This window comes from Falco peregrinus, chromosome 5 (assembly GCF_023634155.1).
Source record: "Falco peregrinus isolate bFalPer1 chromosome 5, bFalPer1.pri, whole genome shotgun sequence".
In the NCBI taxonomy this organism is placed as follows: Eukaryota; Metazoa; Chordata; class Aves; order Falconiformes; family Falconidae; genus Falco; species Falco peregrinus.
In genome coordinates, this window is record NC_073725.1 from 82,557,327 (window position 1) to 82,573,398 (window position 16,072).

General features: G+C 36.2%; 1 protein-coding gene across 4 annotated transcripts in view; it reads left to right on the forward strand.

The window, feature by feature from the left end:
• Positions 1–16,072, forward strand: part of TRRAP (transformation/transcription domain associated protein) — a 96,896-nt gene that overhangs the window by 36,481 nt on the left and 44,343 nt on the right. For all 4 annotated transcript variants that reach the window (XM_055804322.1, XM_055804325.1, XM_055804323.1 and 1 more), the window contains exons 32-47: positions 1,715–1,834; positions 2,173–2,292; positions 2,649–2,813; positions 3,232–3,413; positions 3,699–3,897; positions 4,317–4,445; positions 5,134–5,400; positions 6,020–6,226; positions 7,086–7,244; positions 7,328–7,462; positions 7,662–7,772; positions 9,041–9,187; positions 11,252–11,465; positions 12,159–12,284; positions 14,161–14,307; positions 15,418–15,620. In XM_055804322.1, coding sequence (XP_055660297.1) covers positions 1,715–1,834; positions 2,173–2,292; positions 2,649–2,813; positions 3,232–3,413; positions 3,699–3,897; positions 4,317–4,445; positions 5,134–5,400; positions 6,020–6,226; positions 7,086–7,244; positions 7,328–7,462; positions 7,662–7,772; positions 9,041–9,187; positions 11,252–11,465; positions 12,159–12,284; positions 14,161–14,307; positions 15,418–15,620 — 2,631 coding nt within the window. The remainder of the gene's footprint in view (positions 1–1,714; positions 1,835–2,172; positions 2,293–2,648; positions 2,814–3,231; positions 3,414–3,698; positions 3,898–4,316; positions 4,446–5,133; positions 5,401–6,019; positions 6,227–7,085; positions 7,245–7,327; positions 7,463–7,661; positions 7,773–9,040; positions 9,188–11,251; positions 11,466–12,158; positions 12,285–14,160; positions 14,308–15,417; positions 15,621–16,072) is intronic.

A 16,072-nucleotide genomic window follows, 5' to 3' on the forward strand; every position in this document is an offset into this window, starting at 1 on the left:
ATATTAAGCAGCGTTTAAGATTTAATCCATTTGCTCAATGAATGAAATCTTTGATTTAAGTCCCTTCTTTTTCTCTTCCCTGTCTCCCCAGGGAAAGGCATTTTTTTAGGTCATGTCTGGGAATTGAAAAAGTTTTGAATAGTTGGTTGCCTCTGACCGTCCGGCTTGTGAACAGTGGCACCGCAGTGGAAATTCTGCATTACAGTCTGTCAGAAGGACTTTATAGCTTGGTAGTTCAAGCATTGAAAGTGGTTTCAATGTTGCACCAGTTTGTCTTTGAAGATGCTAAAATATTGTTTCCTCTGACTTAATAATCTCTACTATCTTTTTATTCAGTATAAATATTTGAGAAGCTATGTCTAAACAACATACGAGTAGAAAAAAGAATGCTTTCCATCCTAATTCTTAGGAGAGCAATTCAGAGCATGGGAGATGCTCATTGTTTCCGTTCTTTCAGTCTGAGATGAGAAAATAACCCTACTGAAGTCAGTTTCTGTCTGCAGCCTGAAGAATAGCATATCCTGATTTGTTCATTTATTTGATATTTTTGTGGGCATTTTCTTTTCATGCTGTGACTTCTGTTTTGGTTCAGCCTGCTGCGGAGGGGGTAGAGGTGAGAAACTCAGTGGAGGCACCAGGAAGTTCTTTGTTGTTGTGGGTTTTTTTGTTCGCTTGGTTTTATTTTTTATTTTTCCTTTCTTTTTAATTGTGGTTTGTTAGTTCAATTGTGGTGTTTTGGGCAGAGTGCATTGTGCCTTTGAGTGCAGTGCTGTGAATTGTCTTCTCTTTGTCTGTGGCAGAGCTGTTTTGATAACATTGCTGTTAAGGATGTTAAGCATGTTAAGCATGTTTGTACTAGGAAGAGCAGGATTTTTAGTTTCTGTGAAGGCATAAGTACTTTCAAAAGATTTTATATGCGTTCTCAGTGCTGCACTTCAATCCATGAGAGTAGTTTTGTGGGGATCTGTCTAGGCAGATCATGTTTAAGGAGTGGGGCCTAATACGTTGTGTCTAAATTCAGTTGAGGAGATGCAGTGCACTTGGTAATATTCTTTTGTATAATGCGTACTAGAATTCAGTTTCAGAGGGATGGTGAGGGTGGATGTTTCGGTTTTTTTCCTTTCCCTTTTCTTACTGAAGGAAATTCACACTCAACTGAAATATAGTGCCCATTTAAATTACACTGAAAGAAACCCACAAAATTATTTTGAACATCAGAAGAATTTAATATCTAGTGGAAGAACAGAACTGACATTTCTTTGAAGTAACCAGCTGTTTGTGAGATATACTGAACAGTGCTGTGAGAAAGCTGTCTGTCTTTTTCTTTGTGTCTAGTCTGGGGTTGCAGGGTGTGTATGAGAAATTAAACTGGCTTTTTGATGTATGAGCCACTTGGTGTAGTGCAGTGAGCACTCCATAACTCCCCATCACCATTATCATTAAATAGTGTTTAGCTCTTACCTGTAAAACACCACTATACTGACAAAGAATATAAAATTAAACCATGATGTTACAAGGGGGGAAGGGCAGGCTTTCACAAAATCAATTTTCTCCGTACATTCTGGTAAGTAGATGCTATATGTATGTTAAACCTTCGCATTTGGTTGCTGGCTATGCTAATATAGAAGGGGGAAAAAAAAGGTAGGGTATGTGATACTGTTTTTACATGTTTAGCTGGTAATATTAATTTAATTGTATTTCTTTTTACCTGTAGGAAATGAAGATTTGTTCAGCAATTATAAATTTATTCCATCTGATCCCAGCTGCCCCTCAGACTTTGGTTAAACCTCTGCTGGAAGTTGTTATGAAAACAGAACGAGCAATGTTAATTGAGGTAAAAGTGGAAGTTAACATTGCTGACACTTCTGCTTTATGGTATTTTTAAATGTTAGTATATAATAATTACAATATTTTAGGAATGGTGTAGAAAAACATTTTGTGTAATGAATAAATAAATGAATATTCTCTTCAAGCGTTTTAGGAGGTGTTAACATTTGTCTTAGACTCCTAAAAGTGCCTTTTTGAAATTGTCAGTAAATTCTCATCGTAGATGTTCTGAACATTTTGTATCTGCATAAATGCCAAATCAAATGGATTTTTCTGCATTCTAATAAATGACTAGAAAATACTCTCTACTCTGCATTTTTAATTTAAGCTTTATGAATCTTCCAGGCTGGCAGTCCATTCAGAGAACCATTGATAAAATTTTTGACGCGTCATCCATCCCAGACTGTGGAGCTGTTCATGATGGAAGCCACTTTAAATGATCCACAGTGGAGCAGAATGTTTATGGTAAGCTGTGTGGGGAGGGGAGCAGGAGAAATCCCTCATCTTCACAAATCTGATGAACAAAATTTTTTTCATCTGTTCCGTGTTTTTTTTCCCTCTGTGACCTGGTAGTCCTTAATCATGGTTTTACTCTGACTGTAGGGTGCCAATTCTCAGGTTTTTATTTGCCCTGAGATGTTGATTTTATACCTTTCCAGATCATGTAGGATTATTACTAAAGTTGTAGAGGTTATTTTTATGTATGTGAAATATAACCTCTGCAACTTAAGGGAGGAATATAAAATCTACAGGATGATATAGACCTTTGTTATTTTTGCTTTTAAAGGTTGTTATTAAAATTATGTCTTCCCCTTCTGCAGAGTTTCTTAAAACATAAAGATGCCAAACCTCTACGAGATGTACTGGCAGCTAATCCTAACCGATTTATCACTCTGCTGTTACCTGTTGGTACCCAAGCAGCTGTTAGACCTGGTTCTCCAAGCACTACCACAATGCGTCTTGATCTGCAGTTCCAGGCTATCAAGGTATTCATTTATTCTTGTTTGTCTCTGAACTAGATAGTTAAATCTCTTTAGCTACAAGCCTGTTACGTGCGGACTTTCAAGTGTGTGTATGTGTTATAGCTCATAGAAAAACAATTGTAAAAATGTGAACTGTTTGTAGTCAGTCACTGTAGGAAGGGAAAGAAGACTTGAGGTGAACTATACTTTCTTTTCTTAAAAATCAAGTACGATACAAGAGGAAAACATGGCCACAGAAACATCTTTTTAAAATAAGAAATTCCTGTAAAAATCAATATAGACTAGTTTTTATTTGACTTTTAAAAAAAAAATATTTAAAACCTTTGATTTTGACCTTAAAGAAGTGCTTTTATATAATTTTTTTCTACTGACAGATCTATTGCGTGTTGACTGTGCATTTGTCTTGTTTTGCTTTTGACAGATCATAAGTATTATTGTTAAGAATGATGAATGTTGGTTAGCAAATCAACATTCTTTGGTGAATCAGCTGAAACGTGTTTGGGTGAGTGAAGCTTTTCAGGAGAGACATCGTAAGGAGAATATGGCAGCAACTAATTGGAAAGAACCTAAGCTATTGGCATATTGCTTACTGAATTACTGCAAGTACGTAAAAACATTTATTTCCTATAGCTTGCATATATTTTTAAAATAAATTTTGAAAATACTGTAAAGGTGTGTAGGGGTTACTATAAAATGGTTTGTAGTTATTGAAGAGAAAGTTTAATATATTTTGTAATACTGCCGTTAGCTCTAAAACCATGCCTCTGACACTGCTTGCTCCTGCCTGTGCTCATTTAAAACCAAGACTAGTTTCTTTATCAAGTCATTAGCATAGTAGTTTGGCTGGGTATTTTTTCACAGAAGCTTTTTTTTAATGTTCTTTTACAGAAGGAATTATGGTGATATAGAGTTGCTCTTCCAGTTGCTTCGAGCTTTTACAGGTCGATTTCTCTGCAATATGACTTTCTTAAAAGAATACATGGAAGAAGAGATCCCCAAAAACTACAGTATTCCCCAGAAACGGGCTTTGTTCTTCCGATTTGTAGACTTCAATGACCCAAACTTTGGAGATGAGCTCAAAGCCAAGGTAACGAAAGCAATTAAATCAAAGAAGCCTGGAATTTAGGTTTAGTTTTCTTCTTGGGAGCAAGGGCAACAAAACTTGCTTACTTAAATGTCAGTGAGTTGGATAATTGGCAGAGTCATTTAGGTGAAAATATCATACCTGAAGAAGAGTGATAATAAACAGAGACAGCAATTTATCTTGCTTTCAGTGCTGACTACTTCAGATTACACTTTCTAAGAATCTTTGCCCTTTAAGGGGGAAAGGGGGGGGGGGGGGAATCCATGTGTATCTGTTTCTTTAAGGTTTCATGTATCACTGCCTTTTGTAAGGCAGTGAGTGTGTCTAACATGCAGGTTTGCATATGAAATTACTGGAATGTTGACTGCTGTTAGAAGAATCCAGTAGTTGAATATAATAGTTTTTTTGTTTGTATTCTGTAGGTGCTGCAACATATCCTGAATCCGGCTTTCCTGTACAGCTTTGAAAAGGGAGAAGGTGAACAGCTGTTAGGACCTCCAAACCCAGAGGGAGATAATCCAGAAAGCATCACTAGTGTTTTTATAACAAAGGTAAACAAGGATTGTTTACATTAAAGTGTTGGAAAATTAAAAAGTTGTTTCTCTCATTTGGCTTTTCAATCCTGATTTGAATTAGTTGTGCTATTTCTAAATACTACGATCAGGTATATCAAATCACATCATAATTTTGAACTGGTGTGAGATCCCTCAGTCATCATTAGGATTGGACTTCAGTTCATGGTACCTTTACAACTTGAACGTCTGTCTTCAGAAATGGGGCTTATATGGCTGTAATCCCAGTCTTTTGCATAAGCAAAGATTTCCATGACTGGACATCAGTATGTTTGTAATTCACATTGATTTCGTTGAACCAGTTAGGAGTTATAAAATAGGTGTTGTTAAAGAGGAGGATTGTGGGGGGGTGTTGTGTTTGGGTTTTTTTGTCATCCTCCTGTCGTCGTCCCCAGTAGGTTAGCACTTCAGAAGTTCCTAGGTGTGCTTGTTATTTAAAAGTTCTCAACTCAGGAGGTTGTTTTGTGGGTATTAAACTGAATAAAAAAAGTGGTATACTTTATTAGTCTTACTAAAAACTGCTCAAAAAGCAAAAAAAACTATAATAAAATTGTTTTTCTTGTTTTTCTGTTTTTTTTTGTTTTTTTTTTTTTTTTGTCTTTTTTTTGTCACTGTTCTTTTTTCTCCTCACCTTTCTCCTCTCCTCTTGGATCATCCCTGGGACTAGGTACTTGATCCAGAAAAACAGGCTGATATGCTGGATTCTCTCAGGATATATCTCTTGCAGTTTGCAACACTTTTGGTTGAGCATGCTCCACATCACATTCATGACAATAACAAAAACCGGAACAGCAAACTGCGACGCCTCATGACATTTGCTTGGCCTTGTCTCTTGTCCAAGGCTTGTGTGGACCCAGCATGCAAATACAGTGGACATTTACTTTTGGCACACATCATTGCAAAATTTGCCATACATAAGAAGATAGTTCTGCAGGTATTGACTATGGGCTTGTATTCATACATGTAAGGGATGTTGATAAGTTCTTTAGTGGGCTTTCTTTTATTTAAAAATGCAGAGGAGAGGGTGCACAGTAGTTTGGGATACTTAGTTTACTCAGTTAAAAAAAATAATATCTATATACGTACTTTGGATACTTAGTTAAATTCGTATGCAACAAAGAAAGAAGCAGCAAGCCAAATATTAATACAAATTTATTTGGGGGTAGAAGAGTATAGAAAGAGTTTTGATGGTAAGGGAAGAAAGAGAGGGTAAATGGGACAGTGAAAAGTCCTCTTGATTGAATTAGGAAAATTGGTAATGCTTCTTCATTTTAAAAAATACACACATTTCAGTTGTGGTAGAATGTGGGGACCGAAGGAAGACTTGAAATTGCACAGTGGAGAGGGAGGAAGAAAAAGGGAACATAAGGGAAACGGAAATATATGCTGTATACCTCTCATAATGAAGTATCATCATGTATTTAACAAATTATGGGCCTTCAGGAAAAAATGGTGTTTAGAGAATTGTGTATTGTAGTTTCTTTTTCTTTATAAATGCTTTATTTTTGAAAATATATGTAATATTAATGTTGATCAGAATCTTTGCTGTTTAGGTTTTTCACAGTCTTCTAAAAGCTCATGCTATGGAGGCCAGAGCTATTGTCAGGCAAGCGATGGCTATTCTGACTCCGGCTGTGCCTGCTCGAATGGAGGATGGACATCAGATGCTGACTCACTGGACGCGAAAAATCATTGTGGAAGAGGGTCATACAGTTCCACAACTAGTACATATTTTGCACTTGATAGTACAACATTTCAAGGTACTTGCACCAGTTCTGGCAGTCACGGTATCTCAGATACCAAGAATGTTAACTGCAGTTTGCTTAGAAAACTATAATCTGATTTATATGGTTTATCTTGAAAAGGCATCAACTGTCTGCAAAGCTATTTATTTAAAACTGAAAACTATTAAAATTAAGCAGCAAGCCACTTATTAAACTTTATCACGATTGAAGTCAGAATGTTAGGTGAAAGTCTGCAAGGTTAATTCATTGCACATGCATTAGCAGTGCTCTTTAACAGATCTGTGAAGATTCTTTAAGTTGTTTAAAAAAAGTGCAGAACCATATTCTTTTCCATCCTCCAGTAATTCTTGTTTATTGACTTTATATATTCTGTGGGGTTAACTAGACAACTTTTATCTCCAGCTAATGTATGTTGGGAAGTATTAAGCAAATGGAGGAATGCTGCAGAATATCTATATAGGAGTATTTTTGAAACTGTATTAAAATACGACGTGAAGTAACAGCTACCTAATATACATTTAAGTCGCTTTTCATGAATCAATGCCTCGGTGCTTTTTGAAAAAATATCTGAGTTCAAGTGTGAGTTGTAGCTCTCTAAAAGGATCAGCAAAAAATTGGAATGATTGGTCCTTGAGAAAAATAATGTATTTTCAAAAAAAATCTTCATTTGGGTATATGAAACCAGTAGTCACCACTGAAAAGTTTTATTTGCAAAACACCAGTTACTTTTCCAGATTGCAAAATTTGAACATGGTACAGATTTAGTAGGCTTTGAGATTAAAGACACTTTTACCGTTTTGCTTTATATTGCCTCTGTTTTTGTGTAGAATTTTATTGGTTAATGGCTAACATGACTGTGAAACCTTCTTTTCAGGTTTATTATCCAGTGAGGCATCACTTGGTTCAGCATATGGTTAGTGCCATGCAGAGACTGGGCTTCACTCCCAGTGTTACAATAGAGCAAAGAAAATTAGCTGTGGATCTTGCTGAAGTAGTTATTAAGTGGGAATTGCAAAGAATTAAAGACCAGCAGGTAGGAAGTCTAAAGAAACTGGTAAAGATTGAACTGTTATACAGTTAAACGCTTTTTTAACACATACATTTGTGATATTTCAGCCAGATTCAGATATGGATTCAAGTGCAAGTGGAGAAGGAGCAGGTTCTGCCTTATCTGCTGTTAAGAGAGGGTTGTCTGTGGATTCTGGCCAAGAAGTAAAACGATTCAGGACAGCTACAGGAGCAATAAGTGCTGTAAGAGAAAAATTTTGTTCAGACACTCTGAAATTATAACCTGCATTCACTAAGCAATTTAGTGCAATTATATTTTTTCCACCTAGCTCAAAGCTCCCTGAATTGAAAGTTAAGGTTTTAAAAAATATTTTAAATTTGTTGTACTTGTTGTTATCCTTTCCAGTGTTGCTTATGGTTTTTGTGTTTTGTATACCTGCAGGTATTTGGACGTAGCCAGTCCTTGCCAGGAGCTGATGCGCTTCTTTCCAAGCCGATTGACAAGCAGCATACAGATACAGTCGTGAATTTCTTGATTAGAATTGCTTGCCAGGTAATGTGTTTATTCCGATATGCAAATACCAATGCGGGATTAGTAGCCAAAACCATAAACACCTCTTTTCGTAAGAGTCCTTTTATGCTTAGATTATTCTAGTGTTTGTGTACTTTATATTGCTAAAAGGTCAGAAACTTTAATGTGAAATTGTAGAAGTAGTAAAATACTTCTGTTTTAAGGAGGAAAGAAACTGAATTTGGTAAAAGATTTCTGTGTGTTTTTGATGTCACAAATGATGGATATTGTTCAAGAGAAGTATGCTTTAGCTTCTTATTGTTGGCATTGTATGTTTAGAGCTTGCCACAGGGAGTGTGCACTTTAAAATTAAAACTTCAAATGTGAACAGTTGCAACCCAGATTCTGAAATTTCAACTCCATTTTACTGTGCTATTGATCATTTCTAGTATTTTGTTTATTCTTTACTTTCTTTTTCAAGCAAGTACTATATCATCAGGAATGACATGATTGAAATGAACATGAGTAGTAGAATTTGGCTGGAGCCAGGCAGACTTCAGAAAGTGCCCATAAGCATGTTTTTTTTAATTCATTTATGTATTTGCCTGATGCTGCAAAGTATGCTTGTTCTATTGCCTAGATATAACGGCAAAAATATTTTATCCAAAAACTAGAGAGTTTATAATAGGGGAAGACTATGTGAATTACATCTCTAAGGATAATGATTGTAATTGTGTTTTCAAGATCAAATACATGGAATTACTTCTTTTCACGCAGCGTGTAGGACTAAAGCTTTTCACCATATTTTGTAAGAGTTAACTTTTCTAGAGTGGGGAAAATTAACAGGGTGTAGCTCAAAGCTGACAAATTTTATGGCTTCTCCTTCTGCAGCAGACTCAGCTGGTAAGTAACGCGGGGTTTTATACTCTGCAGTCCATTGCACAGAATAGACACACTCTCGAAGTATGAAGATGAATTGAAGAAAGAGCTACGTGTGTTTACACATACCTTGCAAACAGAAAAGATTAACCATCCTGAGCATGTTCAGAGTTGTAGTGTATGGGATTAAACTTTTTTCAAAATATACCTTTGATGGGTGATTTGGGGTAATTAGCTAGCACTTTAGACACCAGTACTGATGTTTACTTGTCAGCTTTTTATGTAGTTAAATACTCTGTGACTATACTGATAAAACTATGTAAGCTCATCCATTTCAGAAATAAGAAATTATGTGCTTGCTTGGAATGCATAATGAATTAATGAGTTGGTTACAAAAGGGTGTCATTTTGTTAACTCTGATTAATTGCTAGGTAAATGACAACTCAAACACTGCTGGATCTCCTGGGGAACTGCTGTCTCGCCGCTGTGTCAACCTTCTGAAAACAGCTTTACGGCCAGACATGTGGCCAAAATCGGAACTGAAGTTGCAGTGGTTTGATAAGCTGCTAATGACTGTGGTAGGTAACATTCTAGTCCTGTAGGTCTTCAGGTTTCACTAGCCCATACATTGATTGAATACTAGCGATATCTTGATGCTGATTTTTACAGTCTTCGTCTTTTCTTCTTTGTAGTGAACTACATAATCTGTTAAGTATGTGAATTGTATCGGTGGTTATAATTTGTATAGCTGCAGTACTTAAAACATTAAACTAGACTTAGGAGCAGGTGGAGTAACTTCCTGAATTACTTCAATTTTGAAATAGGTTGTAGTTTGCTTGTTTGGATGGTGTTTTTTTGCTTTTCTGTTGATAGAAAGTTTTACATATTGAGATTGCTTTTATTGGTTCTTGGTTTTCTGACTACATTATGATTATATGAAGTCACTGAAAGGCTGGCTTCCTGTATTTGGTGCTACAACATATTTTGTTTATAATCTCTGTGCTGTTTTTGTGCTTTTTGCCATATAGTAACTTTTTTTACACCTATTTTATTTGTATCATGCTATTTAATAGATTGGTAAATCTTACAGTGTTAAATTTTTAGGAGCTCCCTTGATGTCGCTTTTCTGTTTCTTTGAATAAAGGACTAATATATCCTACTTCTGTAAATTTTAAAATCTCTAAGATTACATGAAAATTTGCTGTGGCCTATTTTTTTCAAACGATGATTTGCATGTGCCGTACTTCAATAGTGCTGTTGTCTTTATGGAGATAGTTCTTGAAAGGGCAAGTATGTACTTTCATCCTTTTCTCCTTCTGTTGGAAGAGTTTTTGATGTGGCTCCATTTGTTATGGATTTACAAATGTTCAGTGCTCCAGGGAGCTCATATTTGTTGCTTTACTCATCTTTTCCCAAATAGTGTGCAACCTGAGTGAAAATTGCCATTAAAACTCATAATTTTTTTCCTGTTTATGGCATTTGATAGCCTGCAACAGGAAAAACCAGAGTCAATTCTGACCATTGTTGTGCAAGGATTGCCTCGTCCTCATCTTCCTCACTTGCACAGCTGCAAGGCTGTTGTAGTGCCGGTTGATGGAGGCCGTGCAGTAACAGCAGTATGACTTCAGCAAAGCCATGTGCACTGAAGACAGAGAAAGTTGTGAGTACCTGTGTGCTGGCTGCTGAAGAAGAGCTGCACGTTACCGTACAGACCAGCGTTGGCCCTTGCTTTCCCAAACAGAGGTGAAGATGGTGAAGATGTGAAAATAACATTAGAGCATGCAATTTGGAGAGTTTTATGCTACCAGAATGCGAACTGCTATCGTTTTCCTCTGCCTTTTTCATACAAATCTTCCAGTTTATCATCTTCCATGAATTTGTGGAAGGTGGGCTAAGTGCGCTGCATCTAAGAGTGAGCCAAAATCAAAACCTAGCCCACTCCACTTCTCCTTTGCCCACCGCAAAACAAACATGTCATACCAGCCATCAGACCTGAGGAAGGTGGTGGTTGCTGATGTTTACTTAATACAAGGATATGAGCCCTTTGGAACAGGAATTTTATATCTTAATTTTGTGCTATATGGCATTAGTTATACAAGAGGCTCAGAAGAAAAGACTAAGGCTTTTGCAGGAAACAGGCTAATTTACTATCTTGATGATTTTGTAGGCTTACAAAGATATGTCCAGAGATGTTTTATTTCCTTTTTTTTTTCCTTTTTGTTCCAGATATCCCCTTTTCTAATCTTTAAGCTATAACTTACCACAGAATACGCTGTCTTAGCTCTTCATGGAAGGTCTGTCTCTGAGAGATGTTGACAAGGAGATAAAACACAATCCTCTGTTGAAAGCATTTCTAACCACAAGGTTGCAGGCAAATTTTCAAAGCGAAGGACCACAAAAAACACCAGAAGGAATATACCTGTAAATGCTTAAGTAACGCTTCTGTGGTTAAAGATTTTAGAGCACCTTGTATTTTACAGTTTTATATTGTGTGACGTAATCAAAAGATTGATGTAAAACATTGCCAGTCTAGAAACCTCAGCCTTATTACAGCTTGTCAACAGATTTGATATGGATTTACTAATTGTGTAATACTTGATGATTTCCCCCACTCAATGCCTTTTTACATGTGTTCTCTTCAGGAACAACCCAATCAGGCCAATTTTGCCAACATTTGCACTGGCTTAGAGGTCTTAAGTTTCCTGTTGACTGTGCTGCAGCCCCCTGCTATCCTTAGCAGCTTCAAACCCCTGCAACGAGGCGTCGCAGCTTGTATGACTTGTGGAAACACCAAGGTTTTGAGAGCAGTCCACAGTTTGCTTTCTCGCTTGATGGGTATTTTCCCTACAGAACCAAGTATGTGGCATTTTCTTCCTCCTTTTATCCTTTATTGCTGCATAACATAAGTGATCAAGGGCGGGGTGAAGATACTCTTTGGAATGTGCTAATACTCTTGTTTTATGATTCCTGCATTTAATGGTCCATTTTAGCTTGCACTTTCAACCTCTGTTTAAAAAAAGAAAAGCTGAAATAAGTAATTGTGTGCAATACATTATCCATTGACATAAAAACTTAATAACCTGTGGCTGTCATAACTTTGGTTCAAGAAATGCATGCTATAAATTTAACGTATTTTTGCAATTATAATTTTTCAGTTTCAGAGGTGCAAATCTTTTAGTTGCTAGGCTTTGATGTTTTCCTAAAACAAGGAAGGGAGATAGAGTACAAAAAAGAAAGACGACAGGTAGTGCGCCATGTCTTAATATGCACTAATTTAGGTAATCCTCTCTCTCCAAAAAAAATCACTACTATAAGACTTCTCATCAAAATGAGTTATTCAGAAGTAATGGTACACTATTATAAAATACATATTGGTTGTATAATAAAGAGGTTTTTATAAATGAGGGATCTGCTTATGTTACTTTGGTTTGTTAGCAAGATAAAGTTCTGGTCGTGGTATAGATGACTCTGTGTTCACCGTGTAACTGTTCCTTGCCTGTGCTGTGGCTAATGTTACCAAAAGTAAACACAACTCTCTAAACTCTGCAGGTACCTCAAGTGTAGCTTCCAAGTATGAAGAGCTGGAGTGCCTTTATGCTGCAGTTGGAAAGGTTATTTATGAAGGACTTACTAATTATGAAAAAGCCACTAACGCTAACCCTTCTCAGCTCTTTGGTAAGTTTCCCACATCTCTAGCAGATATACGTGGAGTGCGTATTCACGAATATGATCTTTGTCATGAGCTTTTATTCTCCATAAGGAAGCTGAAATCTGTACCATGGAGAGGAAGCTGTGGGAAGCATTTCAGGCTAACTTGAGAGACGAGCTTGGGATGTCTTTTCATCTGTGAAGAAAGGGATTGGGGGTTCATTGCATTCTGTCTTCTGTATGATTTGGGAGCAGTTACTGGAAGTGGGGAGCTGCAATTGTGCCACATGGAAGCCTTCTGTATTTAAAGGGTATAGGAAAAAGGTGCAGCATTCAGATTAAGCAAAATATAAAGTAAAAGTTACTGGAATACTGGGTAGTATTCTGAGATGCAGTAGAATATTTCAAGGAATCTGTGTAAACATTCTTACATTTTATTGCCTTACTCTTTTTCAGTTGTTTTTAAAGTCTTGTTTATCAGCTGATTTAAATAGGGTGGGAAGATTTGTGTATATATATAGATCTTGAGTTCTCAGTAAGTAAGAAATTACAAAAATGCTATTTTTTCTTGAGTGAGCAAATCTGAGTTTTTAGCATATGCCATTCTGAACAGCTGAAATTTTCCTTTTCTTGTTCTTCATACTTAGTTGCTAAAAAACTCAGCTACATAATACAATGGCAAGGATGTATTGCAATAATACAGTTTGGCCTGGAACTGGTTGTGTTGGTAATACAGACCTGAAATTGCACAATTTTGGAAAACTTGCTGATTTTAATGGCAAATGTCCTTCACTATTCTGCTCTGTGATTTGTGTAGATAGTTGTAATTTTGCTTTGGGAATTGCCTATTTGTCAGATGTCAGGATGTGCTATACAACAAACTAACCAAGAAAGATGTTTCTTACATTTTGTCCAGAGCTTGCTTAAAAGCAGCACTACAGTCTGTCAGGTGGTGCACATCTTAGTTACTTTGTGTTTGAGGCTCAACTTTGTGTGATGAATTTTGTACACATCTGAGCACAAAAAGAGATCAAAACTTTTGAAGCAGCCATTCAACGAACAAAGCACACTCCTTTAAATATTGTTGTAGGCTTTTGTTCAATTGTGAAGTTGTAGTAAGGAAGGGGATAGCTGTAGGTGTTTTTAGAGGGTGTAGTTCGGCAGGATGGGCGCACTTTTAAAAAACGGTTAAGTATTTTAAAGCAGATATTGCTAAAACTGATTGGTTTGCACAAACATGGATAAGCTTATGTTGGGATAGGCATCGTTAACAACTGTGTAATTTGAAAGGACTGGGATCTTGTAGGCATAGTGCATTCGTAAACTGTGCTGAAACCAGCTCTTACTGCAGATTGAAAAAGTTAGCTACTGAAACTAATAAGATTAGAAACCCAGGATTGTGTAATGTTTTTATTTACTTGATTTTTAATTACTAAACCAAGGCCTATTCATGTAAAAGTTTTGCTACTTTTTGCTGCTAAAAAAATGTGCAACATTAAGAGTAGTTTAATTTTGCCTGGTTAAATCTCTCTCCCCCCCCCCCTCCCAGATGTTGGAAAAGTATCTACTCTCAATGCCTCTATTTCTGTCCTCCCTTTCTCCCCCTTGACCTCCATCACATGCTTTATACAGACTTCAAAATATTTTGATTAATGCAAAAATAACTTTTTAGTAATAGACTAAAGATTAAAGTTGAAACTGAAGTTTTTCTTCAAATCTGTCTTCATTTATAGTGTTTGTAGCTTGGGTAGTCCCATGCTTCCTTCATGGCAGGACAAAACACAGCTTGAATGTTTTTCTGTACTCGTCCATGAAATGAGAATATCCACGTTGGAAATCCCTACTTTTCTCAGGTCATGCTCAGTAAAAGTTTTACTTCATTAAGTGTTGTTTTTAATTATAGGTACTTTGATGATTCTGAAGTCTGCATGCAGTAACAATCCCAGCTATATTGACAGATTGATCTCAGTTTTTATGCGATCTCTGCAGAAGATGGTCAGGGAACATTTAAACCCACAGGCTACAGCAGGAACAGCAGAAGCAAATACAGGTATTGCACTATATAGTTTAGGGGTGTCAATTATTTGATGTGTTGTAAAATATTAAGATCCCTTCATCCTAAAGGGATCCAAATGATTTTGTAGATTTGTGTGCATTATTACATATTGAAAAATACTTTGGCATTAGTGAGAAATACTACTAATGTATCAAACGATAAAAATGCACTTTGAGGTCTTGTTAGGTGCTTACTCTATATCAATTTCAGTATTAACCCAAACACTTCAGTGAATGATTAGTGAATATTTGCTGAGCTACAGCATTTAAGAATTTCAGTATTTCTATAAAGAGTTTATAGTGTTGAGGGGAGAGGGGCTGAATTTTTTTGCTTATTCTGTGCTTTTGCGTTTTTTTACTCCTTCCTATTTGATAACATTGGAACAGCTTTGTGAAATGAACTTGTTGGAGCTGATGCTTTGTTTTTATCTTAAAATAGCTTCTTCACTCTGTACAATTCTGTCATCAAATGGATTAGGTCGTGAGTCATTGAAAAAAGTCAGATGTTCTTGTAGAAGAAAATCCAGTGCTAGTAACAAGCACTGTAATTTATTAATGAATAAGCTACTGTAGAAAATACTTCGAAAGAATTGCTGCTGTTAGATTCCCAGCCCATATTTTAAATAGTTAAATGAGAAAATTGCAATTTTTATTAATACTGGGAAACAGGTGGAAAATTACTAAACTTGACAGATAAGCCAATCAGGAAACTAACAGGACAGAATAGGTTTGCTCCATCATGGAGTACTTCATTCACAAGTTTAACTTTAGTTTTTCCAGTACTGGGGTTCTGTAACGCCTTTTACCAAAGATTTACTGAAATGAAACCACACAGGCTTGCCTTTAGAATTTTGAATGGATTTGGGTTGGTTTTTTTTTAGTTTGTTTTTTTTTTTTTTTTTTTTTTGAAGGAGTCTGTCTCAGTTGTTCAGGAATGGAAAGTAGTTGTTCTGAAAACATTATTTTTGGGGATATATTTCCAGGTAATAGATATGGTTGTTGCTATTTTTAAAATTACAGTAGCTTACCTTGAAAAAAGTTTTACTAGGTGTTTTATATGCATATACACAAAAAAACAACAACAAAGGATTACAATTATCTGTAGCAGGTACAAGTGAACTGGTGATGCTAAGCCTGGACCTTGTGAAAACTCGGCTGGCTGTGATGAGCATGGAAATGAGGAAAAATTTCATACAAGCTATTCTGACATCTCTCATTGAAAAATCTACTGATGCCAAAATTCTTCGTGCAGTGGTAAAAATAGTGGAAGAGTGGGTGAAAAACAATTCCCCAATGGCAGCTAATCAGGTAAATTGAGAAGATAATGCTCTCAAATATTGAATAACTATAAGACACTGTTAAAATTCATCAGTTTTTGACAGGGTTATAAGTATCTGTTGTGTATATTTAGATGCACTTGATGAGGGTTGGAATATTTTGCATCTCCTGTAAAAGTAACTGGATTTAAAGATACTTGGCATTTTATAGGCTTATATTAGGTGTTTGATCTCAAGTGCTGTTTTGCTGAGTACTTGTTTTAAAGCAGAAGTTTTAAAATATGTTTTACATTAACATGGATAAAGAGATTCTTCAGGAGGAGGAGTAGTAATGCAGGTTTAAATTGTGTTGTTCCTGTAACGTTTTGTGGCTTCTCAATTTGCTGTATTTTCTGTTGGAGTTGGATACGTGACAACCTAGTGCTGTATGAAAGGACCTACACTTTTTACAAATATACATTAGATTTTTGTAATCATTGAACT